The following is a 12,361-nucleotide window of genomic DNA, read 5'->3' as shown; positions in this document are numbered from 1 at the left end:
GTAAAATCTTTGTCCGATGAGTTCTCTTGAAGTTTTTAATCTCAGTTATTAATTTTGAAATTAAGCTCTTATACTCTTTTGAATATGATAATAAATTAGTAATTTATAACTAGCTACAAGTATTTCTGTTGCTGTTTGAGTTTCAAACAAAATACCACTTAAATGGGATGGAAAAAAATCAAGACCACACCTCTATACAACTACAAAATAAATACTAATAAATGCATAGAAACAACCCAGAAGGAGTTGACATCATCACGTGTTGTTTCCTGACTCTGCAAAGTGTGGCAGTATAAAAGATATTTTAAATTGATCACATGTAGACTTTTAATGCACATGTTTTAAAAAGTGAAAATGAAACAGTAGCAGGTGAAATTAGTGTTGATAACTTGACGTGTCAGGGACCGTCTGAGTCAGTCAGTCTCAGGTGGAGCTGCTGCTCACATTCTAACAGAGGGACTGACGCAGGACAGTCATGAGGATGACCTGACGGTAAGAAGCTTTATCACCTTATTTAGCTTCCTTTTTTAAAACTTTTGTTTAACTGTGTGTAGCCATAACCAAAGAAAATATGAATACGATAATAGGACATTATATAATTCAGTCATCTAGTGAAAGAAGTGATAAAATATGAAAATATACACTTGCATGTAATCTTAGCATGAGAGACTGTCTGATTTTAATGTTACTGTGGTTTTTTTTTTTTTCGCTCTGGGTCCCAGGCTGTTTGGTGCCAAATCCTGTTCAGGTGGGGAGGATTCTGACTGAGGGTCTCTATGTGAAATAACGGGGGAGTCATGACAGACTTGTGGTTGATTTCTGTCCCACTGGATAAGACCAGTTTAACCAGTGTAGAGCAACTGAAGCGTACCATTGCCAAAACCAGCCGGGTCTCCTGCTTCAAGTTCTCCATCCCAGATCTCAAGGTGAGGCTGCCTGTCATCTGCCTGACGGAGTCATTATATATTATAAAATATACAGAACAAATAAACAGACATGAAAGTTGTTGGAACTAAAGAGGAGAAGAATGTGTGTATTAGTTATGTGTTTATTCCAGTACAGTATAGCGCTGCTGAGGAGGATGACGGTGTTTGGTGTCCTTCTCAGGTGAAGGGATGAAGGCTCAGGTTGCTCTCTACAGTTTGAGGCAAAAATTCCATCTGACCCATTCACTTAGCGTGATCACTGTTCACCTCAGCTGACAGGGGTCACATTAGAAGTGTAGTTTTGTTTCTGTCAGGGCTCCCACTCTTTGAAACAATCTCCCAGAGTAGATCTGTGAGGCAAACTTATCCTCTTTTAATTCTCTATTAAAGACACATTTTTGTGTGTACTTATCTTACCAACTATTTAAATCATTTTGCAGTGTTTTAATTCATTTTGTTTTACTCTGTTCTAATCTGTAACATGTTTTATTTCTGTTCTGTATTCCTGTGCGATCTTCAAATTGTTTTTTGACTGTTTCCTATTGCTGGCCTTCAATTTGTAATTTTAACTTGTAAAGTACCTTGTGTATAAAAGGTGATTATTATTAATATTATTCATGTCATATGTGGACACCTCCAGGCTGCATCTTAGGAGCCAGTAAGCTCACGTCGCTTCTGTATTGTGATTTGAGCTCTGGATGATGTTGAAAGGATGATGCGTCAGCCCCAGTAACACTACCACCATTAACTGTGCTGTCTATGCTGTGACCGCAGGTGGGAATACTGGACAGTCTGCTCACTATGTCAGAGGATCTTTCCAAACTTGACACACTGACTGAAAGGTAAAAACCTGCAAAAGATTGAACCAAACTGTACATGTTGCCCAAGCATGGATCCTGTTTTATCCCAGTGATCATTGCTCGTTTGCAGCTTAATGTGCAGGTTTGTCCTTAATTAAGACCAGTAACTCTAAGCTTGTGTGCGGTCTGTGCCATGATTAATTGATGGTCAGGGGCAGCTGACGGTTAGTTTTCCCTCCTGATTTTAAATTCATTGTTGGTGAGCGGACGAGATCAAACCGGACCGATTTATTTAATGGTTTAGTCAAAATATCTTGAAATAAGTTTGATTTGTTTTCTGTCTCTGTCCTCAGTTGTATGTCTTTATTCACTTAAATTAAAGCCCTGTTCCACTTTTTTATTTCAATAGGTTTATGAGTGTTGAGAAGACAAATTTGGGAAAATGAGATTTCCTGGGATTAAGGCTGTAAATTATACTTCCACCAAGGAGGTAATGTTTTCACCCTGTCCATTAGTTTGTTTTTAACGAAGATTACTCGGAAAAAAACAGGCAGATTTCCATTAAACTTGTTAGTAGGCTGAGATATGGGTCAGGGAAAACCCTACTAAATTATTGTGCAGATCTGGATCAGAGGACAGATCCAAGAATCCTTTTTTTAACATTGCCAGATACGGGGATTTGCCGACATTCCCAGGAAATGATTAATGTATCTTTGGATTCATGGATATCTGTGTGTGTAAAAAGATTATTGGTCCTGAGCTATTCTTGTTAAAATTGTATATTATATAATATCATATGATATGGTATATTCTTCCCTTTGTCGGCTCAGTGTGATCAAAAAAACATGTCAGTGTATGAGGGAGGTGATGGAGCACTCTACTGACAAAGTGCTGGAAAACGCCTTAGCCAATGGAGGTGAGTCTCTCTCTCTCTCTCTCTCTCACACACACACACGCACACACACACACTGATGGTGCTGATTACATTGTTTACAAACTCATCAAGTAAGTGCATAGAAACCCCAGGGTTTCATGTATATTGCAAATGACACTACGAGCTGCTTAAATCATGCTCCATATGCAAACTCACTGAGGCAGCAGGAGAACATAAACCAGGCTAACCGCTGTCTCCGGTCACATTCCTCCATCAGACCACGGGGAGCCTCAGAGAGCCGTCCTGTCGCCCCTGAAAGCTTACCTCAAGTCTGTGAGAGGTATTTAATCTGCTCTTTGAGCTGCAGTGCAATGATGTGTGACCCTTCTTGTGCAAAGTGTATGTTTTTAAAGCACTTTTGTTTCCTGAATAACACATTTCACTGTGTGGTGGTGTGATGTTTTTTACAACTGTGCAAATGTTTGTTTTGGAATCAGGTCACGACCTATGACTCTGTGTGTGCGTGCGTGTGTGTGTGTGTGTGTGTGTGGTGTGTGGTGTGTGTGTTTCTCAGTGGACCTGATGAGCTATGTGACAAAGTTTCAGTGGGACAAAGCCAAGTATCCCACAGCTCTGCCTCTCTCCAGCCTGGCAGATATCATCAACAAGGTACAGACTGCTGAAAATGAGGATTTAATAAGTGTTGTATAAATATATTTATTACAGTCAGAACCAGCTGCAGGAGATCTCCAGCAATGAATAACTGCACTTTCACAAAGTTGCAAGACAGAAAAGAAACATTGAAAGTCAGTGAAATAGAAATCACATTGTCTTGAGCTTCAGTCATGGAGCAAATTACTTAGTGAAACAATTAAGTTTCTTCTGGAATTTATATATAGTCTTCGAATGTGATTGTGCCTCTCAAAAGTGGGCTAAGCAAAGAGATAGGACTGTTCACTTCTGCTCACACCTTCCTCACCATGTGTGCCAGGAAGTTTCTCAGGTGGAGACGGAATTGAAATGTCGAGCTGCGGCGTACAACAGTGTGAACACGAGCTTGCAAAGCCTTAAGCACAAACTGGAGTGAGTAACATCCATTTACGATTAAGTAGAAACACGTGACTGTGTATATTATCTAAATGTTAAAGTCTGTCTTTCCAGGGGGAATTTGCAAACTCGCAGTCTGAATGACATCGTGAGGAGAGAAGACCTGGTGGTCTCAGAATACCTCACCACTCTACTGGTAGTGGTGCCCAGGTCAGTGATATAACAGAAGTGTAAGTGTGTAAATGTATATTGTGATATTCCTGATGTGTTTGAATGTGTTTTGGTCCCAGAGGGAGCTACCTGCAGTGGGAGAGGACCTACGAGTCTTTGTCACAGTTTGTGGTTCCCCGGTCGAGCAGGTGAGTCATCTGTATACACTGTTGGCCTTTAAAAGAGAAAACCACTCCACTTGATCCAGGTGCAGGTGCACTGGCTAAGCTCTGAGTAACTGCTCTCAACATCCACAGGGTCAGGCTCAGTAACCACCGGTGTTCTATTACCTGCAGAAAGTGAGAGTTCTGCGTGGCGAGTCTTATTACTTACACCAGGGGCTTCTCTTAATGCGACAGGTGAAAATGTCTTCCATAAAAAACCTGTTTCAGTAAATGAACAAGATCGCAATGCCACTATTACGACGTAGACTCGGGTCGGCAAAGTGAAGCCAATACGGAAGTGCCTGAAACCTATATTGTTTCGAATGACCAGCAGAGGGCGACTCCATTGGTTGCAAAAAGAAGTCTGTTGTATGTTTCAAGTCTTCTTCAATACAGCATTTTGTCCATTTAGTAAATTATTATCCCATTTAGAGTAAAACAAATGAGATCATGATTTCCATTGGGGCATGGATACTATGTGATTGACAGATTCACAGTACCGTCCAATGAGTGTAGGTGTTAGTGGACATGCGGTTTTCTTGAGCTCTGATCGAAATGCCAAACCTGAGGCTTCAAATCGGCAACTCACAAACCAATGGGTGTCGTCGCAGCTGGTTTCCACTTGGGAAAGAAACAAGACAATAACATATTATAGTGTTACTGCAGAGTTGTTCCAGGCACAACAACAAAAAATATCTCTGCCAATTTCAGCTGGGATTGTCTTCAGCCTCCCTACAACCCTCAAAGGATAAACACTACAGCTGATGGATGAATGAACTGATGAATGGATTGATGGGTGAAATACAAGAAAATAAATGTTTTGCAGTCTCCACAGGAGACTGTGATGTGAGAAGCCATCATTGCTCACTTCAGCCTGTCACTGATGATGAAGCCAAGTTGTGATGGACAGTTGGTCGATTTTCAGTCCGTCTCCATCTCACAAGAAGAAAAGAATCATCACACCTACTCTTGAAAACTAAAGAAACACTGTTATGGGTTTAATATTGGTAGATCTCTGCTGCCCTCTGCTGAGCCAACTTGGAAAAGCAAGACTCCTCTCCTCACTGAGTTTAAAATTCAGAGTTTGAAAAATTCATTTCACAGTGAAAACAATCCATTCACCTTTCAGACAAAAAGTGAAATAATTATCCATTTACGATTTTTAACGATAAAGATGAAAATTGTTTTTGTTTTTCTTATCGTAGAAATTAAATTTTCTTATCGTGCCATTATGTGCCCAGCCTAAAACGAGCCTACAAGACGTCCATTATTTATAAAAAGAACAAAATAGGAAAGAAAGAAAGCAGAGTAGCAGCACCAAAAACAAAACCTAACAAGGTTTAGAAAAAAAGGTTCCAAACTTATTAACATTTAAATGAAACAATAATTCAACTTTATCATCATCTGCACATCAGAACATTTCAGGATTTTGAATATTGAACATGACATTTCATGTAATATAGATTCTTCTTAACTCTTCTTAATAAGGGCAATACAGTAGAACATGTGATTCATCCTCTCTTAACTCACCTCAAGGATGTTTTAGATCAACAAACTCTCAGGACCAGAGGAAAGATTTCCTCATTAACAGATCACCCAAATTATTCCAATTCATCCAAAGCGGAACAAACAATAAATGTCAGTTAGCTGGTTTACAGCTAAAAACAACAAAAACATGCATCATTAATACAAATTGATGTTTATTCCCCTTATTATACATCATAGAAAACAATATTATCTTCACAATGCTTGATATAGAGTATAATTATTGCAGTGCATCAGTATCACACAGCTAATTCTTCGTTCTCTTTCTCTGTCATGGTTTTGGGTGACTATCAGGAAGCTGCACGAGGACGGAGAGGGGGGACTTTTCTCAGTCACACTTTTCAAAAGGTCCGTGAGTGAATTTAAAGTCAGAGCCCGGGAGAGCAAGTAAGCAGGAAGGATATCCAGTAAACATTCCATCATCAGGTCAAAGACGTGTTGTCTGTGTCAGTTACCACAGCGTAGCCTCTGATCCACAGGTTTACTGTGCGTGAGTACAGCTTTGATCAGGAGGAGGAGAAGCAGCAGGAGAGGAAGCAGCTGAGCGTTCACAAGAAGGAACAATACGTGAGTCAAACATCATGGATTCTTTCTGTAGAGTTGGATTCTAGTGTTTGTGTTTTGTAGATATTTCTGCTCTGCTCCTCCACAGGGAATCTTTGTGCGCTGGCTGAAGGTTAATTTCAGCGAGGTGTTTATAGCCTGGATCCACTTGAAAGCGTTGAGGGTGTTTGTGGAATCAGTCCTCAGGTCAGTGCTGATATCATGTACTCTCAACTATAATGAACAATTGACATGTGGAGCATGTGTGTGTAGACTCATGACGATATCCCACTCCCAGGTATGGACTACCTGTAAACTATCAGGCTCTTCTGCTGCAGACCGACAGCAAGCACTCAAAGAAACTCAGAGAAGAACTCGCCTCACTCTTCATGCACCTGGATCCCACCGCCACTGCCAGCAAGACAGACGTAAGAGGCCGCATTAACCTTCACTTATTCACACTCTGGGGCTTTGACTGAGCCACTTATTGACAGTCAGAGACTTTTCTCTGAACCAGTCCAGCGCTGTCTGTCACTGTAATACTGAAAAGTGACCCTGTCACCCCAATTCAGGTCATATGCACTCTGGAGTTCATGGTTTTTTACTGTCAGCTCCTCTGATCAAGATGACCACGTTTTTCAGTTTGTTGAACATGATATCTCAGATGTGCCTTAAGGGAATTTCTGACCAGTTGTCACATTCAAAGATTAACTGCTTAGATTTCATACAGAGTCAAACACATGTCAAGGTTTGATTTGAAATCAAATTTTTTCAGAAACTGATTGTCGTGGATAATTAAGTTGCAATGTTTTTCCATTGTCATAAAAGCACTGACAGTCAGGCAAGTTGAGTGCTCATTCGGATTTCGTGATAATGTCGGAATGGAGAGGAGCACTGTCAGCCATCTGCTGTCCGGCCTACATGAAATGACATCTGTCTCATGCAAATGTATCCACGGTCTTGCCAGACTGCAGGGAGGAAAGTGAATTTGTGTGGGCTGCTGCACTACACACACATTCACTGCAGGCAAATAAGGACACTGGAGCTGCGGTGCACAACATACAAGACAGAACAGCTTGTGAAATGAACAGAATTTGCATGGTGCACAGACACTCCAGCACAGGACCATAATGGGGTTTTAATTTGTACTAGATAAGTGTAACGCTGCAGGGTTTTCTTTCATGTGTTTTCTGTGTCTAACTCTGACGAACAGGTGAACTGTGACATCCCAGGACTCTGTCAGCAGGACTACTTCTCCTACATCTGCTTCGACATTAACACCAGCGTGCTGGAGATCAGCTAGCAGTTGGCAAAGAGAGGTCCCACACAGTGACCAGGCACATGAGGGGCCACGTCGCTCATGGAAGGAGGAGCTCCGTAGTTCGACATCAACACCGACGTGCTGGATATCAGCTGGCTAACAGCAAAGAGAGGACCCATGATGAGTAATGGGAGACCCTGTGGCTCACACACTTGTACCAATCATTTACTCTCAGAGCCAGGAGTGTGGATGCCCTCAACACTAAAATAAAACTAATCGGGTGAAGAATGCATCCAAGAATGTTTTTTCAATATTTCTGAGGCAGAAGGAAGTGGCTGCTTCAGACAGAGATGTAAATAATCCAGTCAGGTTAACAGTGGATGGATTTGGCTTCTCCTCGCTACAGTGTTGTCTACACACAGTCTACAAACTGTGTGATGTCCTGCTCATGGATATATAGAACAAAAATGTCAGTCAGTGTTTACCTTGACAAACATGTACTGTAAGCGCACAAGAACTTTTTGAACCATCACAGTAATAAAGTGGATTTCTGCATGCACTGTTGCACATCATTAAAAGAAGATGAGGAAGAGGACTTAAATAAGTTACTGTAAATAAGAGGAGAGCGCACTGCAGCTAAGGCTGAACAGTCCCCTTAGGAAACCCCACTTGAATCCAATACATCTGGATTTTATTTGGATCTGCACCAAATTGCAGTGAATTTACTGGACCTTTACTAGCCTGCCCCTCATCTCTGCTGGAGCGTAGCTGCTCAAGGCTACTTAGACTGTGATACTATAGGCAAGTTAAAATGAAAATGCACAGATGATAAAACAATGTCTCCTCTTCAGTTCAAGTGTCCCAGTGAGACACGGCTGAGTGACAGTGAGCCAGCGTGTAAAATAGCTGAAGCAGCTAAGTGGAATCCATTCATCCATCCATCTGTATACCACTGGAGCCACCAATCATCATCCATTTGATCATTTACACACATGCTTCCCTACTGTGACATGTCAAAATAGCTGAAAACTCTAAAACTCAATCTGAAGTGTGGGCAGTGAGTTGTACTGTGGGAAATATGCTCCAGTCAGGTTCGAAGAAGAAGCCTGTTTGAGAGAGAGAGGGCGAGAGAGAGAGAGAGAGAGAGGGAGAGAGAGAGAGAGAGAGAGAGAGAGAGAGGGGTGGGAAGTGATAAGAAAAGCTGGCCGCTCAAATTGTATGTGGTATTCAGCGCATGGCACAATCTGGAGAGGAAACATTTTACGCACCGAAATAATGGACATTCATTCTGGTTAAGAGCCAACGCTTAGTTTTAAAAAAATTAAATGACTGATATTGTTGCAGGAAAAAAAACAAAATAAAATGTGGACAATCCCGAAGCCCAACTACAGGAGGGGTTTCTGCGCAGAGGGGGAGATTGCTGTAAACATCGGCGGAGTCCGGGTTGTGCTTTTCGGGGATGTTTTGAACCGCTACCCGGAGAGCAGACTGGCGGAGTTGGTGAACTGTTCAACTCAAAATCACGAAGTTATCTCCTCGCTGTGTGATGACTTCGATCCGAGTAGAAAGGAGTTCTACTTTGACCGAGACCCCGATGCATTCAAGTGCATCATCGACGTTTACTACTTCGATGAAATCCACATCAAAAACGGCATCTGCCCCATCTGCTTCATCAAGGAGATGGAGTTCTGGAAGATAGACCAAAGCGTTTTAGATGAGTGTTGTAAAAGTTACCTGAGTGAGAAGGAGGATGAGCTGACGGAGATTTCAAACAAGGTGAAGGTAATATTAGAGGATATGGAGGTGGACCAGTGCATTACGCGCGCCCAGCGGTGCCAGAGGTTCCTGTGGCGGCTGATGGAGAAGCCGGGTTCCTCGCTGGCGGCGCGCGTCATCGCCATCTCATCCTTCCTCTCCATCCTGGTGTCGGCGGTGGTGATGTGCATGGGAACCATCCCGGAGCTGCAGGTGATGGACTCCGAGGGAAAACTCGTGGAGCATCCGACATTTGAGGGGATAGAGACCGTGTGCATGCTGTGGTTCACGGCGGAGTACCTGCTGCGTCTCGCCTCCTCTCCGAACAAGCTGCACTTCGCACTCTCCTTCATGAACGTCATCGACTTCATGGCCATCATACCCTTTTACGTGGTCCTGTCCCTCACCTACCTCGGCACCACATCCATGATGGAGCTTGGGAACGTGCAGCAGGCTGTGCAGGCGCTCCGCATCATGCGTATCGCGCGCATTTTCAAGCTGGCGCGCCACTCCTCCGGACTGCAGACTCTGACCTACGCGCTGAAGCGGAGCCTCAAAGAGCTGGGGCTGCTCCTCATGTACATGAGCGTGGGGATCTTCGTGTTCTCTGCGCTGGCCTACACCATGGAGCAAAGCCACCCGGAGACTCTTTTCAAGAGCATCCCTCAGTCCTTTTGGTGGGCCATCATCACCATGACCACCGTGGGCTATGGAGACATCTACCCCAAGACCACGCTCGGCAAGTGCAACGCAGCCGTGAGCTTTCTGTGCGGGGTGATAGCCATCGCTCTGCCCATCCACCCCATCATTAATAACTTTGTGGTTTTCTATAATAAGCAGAAGGTGCTGGAGACCGCAGCAAAACATGAGGTGGAGCTGATGGAGCTGAAGTCTGGCAGGGAGGCGCGCAGGAAAAGTAGGGATTAAGAGGAGACTGTGTGTGCACCAACAGTTTGAACAAGCTGAGACATTCTGGAATTTATATTTGTAAGAGCAAGTTAATATCCAAAGTAAACAGGGAGAATCATTGTCAAATTAACCAAATTTGAAACTTCTAAAGATAAAGTTCACCTGTAAAAATTGGAATGCAGACTTTGGGACCTGCGAACACAGTGTACATAGAGCCTTGATAAAATAGCTGTATTGTTGTATTTACTCTGCTTCCGCTTTCATCTGGAAATATGAGATGTTCTGCTTCTGCCTCTGTTCCAGTTAACATGTCTTGTCATTGTGAAGACTGCTGTTATTATGGGAGTAAAACTTGTGCATGAAAAAAGAAATGTGCATATAAAGTCCTTACATACGAGAGTAAAGTAAAGAAACATTGATTTCAAGTATTTATAGGTAAATGATGGATGCATAAACTTTTAGAGCTTTTCCAAAGCTACAGTATGTTGAGTAAAATGTTTAATTTGTGTTTACAGAAGCCTTTTCTTGTTGAGCCGCATAATAGAGGGTTAGGGGTAAAAAGAGAAACAGAATTTGAAAGATAACTTTCTGACTCGGATCACACAGGACTCATATTAGTTCAAAGCCGTGGATTTTTTCCCTCATCACTTACATTAGAGAGATGTGGAAAAAGGTGATTTCAGCAAAAGAAACCTATTTCACTGTTTATATGAACAACTAAAACTGAGCCATATGATGCAGCCCCCAGAAAAAAAGGCATGTAAATAAAAGAGATAAATGTCTTTAATCAGATTACTCCAGAATTGATTTGAGGGGAATGTTGCACTTTGATGAGTCGTATTGGGGCAGACAGAGAATGTGCATGCCACAAAAAAAAAAATCAAGCTTGAAAATAAACAAAGACCATGACAACACATGTGCTTTCATTATATTTTTCTCAGCTTTTTTCAAGAGGAAACCTTTCTCACTTTTATGACCCTGGAGACATCTAACCCAGTGAAGACACTGCATCTCCCACTCCTCCAGTGATTCCAAATGATTTCTTTGAGGGGTGTGTAAATTGTAAGAAATTCTATTAGATGTATGACTCAGAACCGTGTGTGTGTGCGTGTGTGTGTTCTAATACTGATTTTGTGAGGACCAGCTTGAGTTACAGTCCTTATGGAGAGAGGATATTTACCTCACTTTTTGTGACACAGCTTCAATTGTTCATTCAAATTCATTAAATTGTTTGTTCATTAAAAATTGCTTTGAAACTTCAGGATAGATTATTGTTAGAGCTGAGGTTGAGTTTAACAGTTCAAATGTAGATATTGTTAAATTAAATAGCCACTTAGTGTACTTTTCCTTATTTTTCTGAGAATTACCTTGATTATAGACTGATGACATGCATTAGCTTAGTTAGGGTTCTCCGCCAGATAAATACAATGGATTTCCATTATGCTCTATATTTGTGGTTGGGAAGCTAAGATAAATAATCCATCTGGGTTCGCCTGGAGTTTTACAAACGTTTGTCAGACAGACAGATACAACTGTCTGGGGTCAAATTGACTCCAAACATAATGAATATACTGTAATGAATAAAATATTGTTGGCCTAACATTTTGGAACCTTGGACAACATAGAGAATATCTCTTATGTATGTTTTCCATCTTGTCCTATAGTTCTACGTCATGTCTTTGTCTGGGCATGTCAGTGACACATTTGTTTAATATTCTCTTTTATATATTTTGTCACCTCAATCAAATTTCCACAGTGCTGCACAGTTCAGTGCTTGCAAGAAAATGAAAATTTATATTCAAAGATAAAGAAAATGGTTTTGTAATAATTATTTCTAAACATGCAGCATCGTTGGTACTCAACCATATAATTGGAATTATGAATTGGTCGAGGTGTGTGTATGTGTGTTTGTACACATTTTCATGTATATACCTGCATGTTGCCGTATGAGTTTTAGTTTTCTCCGGGCCTGTGAATCATGTGTGTGACACGATCCGAGTCGGTGGTCTGTGAGAAGTGGAGCTGTGCCCCTTTGGGAAAACACTTCAAAGTGAGGCTATGTGCACACCCACACACGCTGAACACTCAGAAAACACTGGCTCCCCCACCTCCATCCCACCCGCTGTTCCTACTCCTCTCAATTCTCACTCCCTCGCCTCTTCTCCCCCTCCTTGGCCCCCCTAGTCTCAGATGATGATCTGTCAGCTGAGAGAGCAGCAATCAGACGCAGCGACATGTAAAGCGTTGGTGCTGTCATTTTTTTTTTTAAGGGTGTGTCGTGATGCAAAACTTCACATATAAATGTTCAAATGTGAAAACTGTGTTAG

The 12,361-nt window shown here is 41.9% G+C and overlaps 2 protein-coding genes across 2 annotated transcripts; both read left to right on the top strand.

Moving 5' to 3' along the window:
* Positions 1 to 728: 728 nt before the first annotated feature.
* On the top strand, positions 729 to 7,927 carry atp6v1c2 (ATPase H+ transporting V1 subunit C2). The gene is made up of 13 exons (XM_020084851.2): positions 729 to 926; positions 1,701 to 1,768; positions 2,557 to 2,642; positions 2,878 to 2,940; positions 3,175 to 3,269; positions 3,592 to 3,683; positions 3,762 to 3,857; positions 3,938 to 4,006; positions 5,861 to 5,953; positions 6,046 to 6,133; positions 6,219 to 6,316; positions 6,408 to 6,537; positions 7,323 to 7,927. The coding sequence occupies exons 1-13, from the start codon at positions 798 to 800 to the stop codon at positions 7,410 to 7,412; spliced, it is 1,197 nt and encodes a 398-aa protein (XP_019940410.2). The 5' UTR covers positions 729 to 797; the 3' UTR covers positions 7,413 to 7,927.
* Positions 7,928 to 8,378: 451 nt separating this feature from the next.
* Positions 8,379 to 11,638, top strand: kcnf1b (potassium voltage-gated channel, subfamily F, member 1b). Its single transcript, XM_020084846.2, has one exon. It carries the CDS (start codon positions 8,733 to 8,735, stop codon positions 10,050 to 10,052), a length of 1,320 nt encoding a protein of 439 aa, XP_019940405.2. The 5' UTR covers positions 8,379 to 8,732; the 3' UTR covers positions 10,053 to 11,638.
* The last annotated feature ends 723 nt before the right edge of the window (positions 11,639 to 12,361 follow it).

Source organism: Paralichthys olivaceus, chromosome 12, assembly GCF_024713975.1.
Source record: "Paralichthys olivaceus isolate ysfri-2021 chromosome 12, ASM2471397v2, whole genome shotgun sequence".
Lineage (NCBI taxonomy): Eukaryota > Metazoa > Chordata > Actinopteri > Pleuronectiformes > Paralichthyidae > Paralichthys > Paralichthys olivaceus.
Note: the sequence above shows the minus strand (reverse complement) of the source record. Positions and strands in the feature narration are given on the sequence as shown.

What these genes read in the sequence shown, in the direction of transcription:
- atp6v1c2 (XM_020084851.2), top strand. Translation starts at nt 798, where the DNA reads ATGACAGACTTGTGGTTGATTTCTGTCCCACTGGATAAGACCAGTTTA. An exon ending in CTTGACACACTGACTGAAAG is followed by an intron (nt 1,769 to 2,556) that starts GTAAAAACCTGC and finishes TTGTCGGCTCAG; the next exon opens with TGTGATCAAAAAAACATGTC. An exon ending in TGGCAGATATCATCAACAAG is followed by an intron (nt 3,270 to 3,591) that starts GTACAGACTGCT and finishes CATGTGTGCCAG; the next exon opens with GAAGTTTCTCAGGTGGAGAC.
- kcnf1b (XM_020084846.2), top strand. Translation starts at nt 8,733, where the DNA reads ATGTGGACAATCCCGAAGCCCAACTACAGGAGGGGTTTCTGCGCAGAG.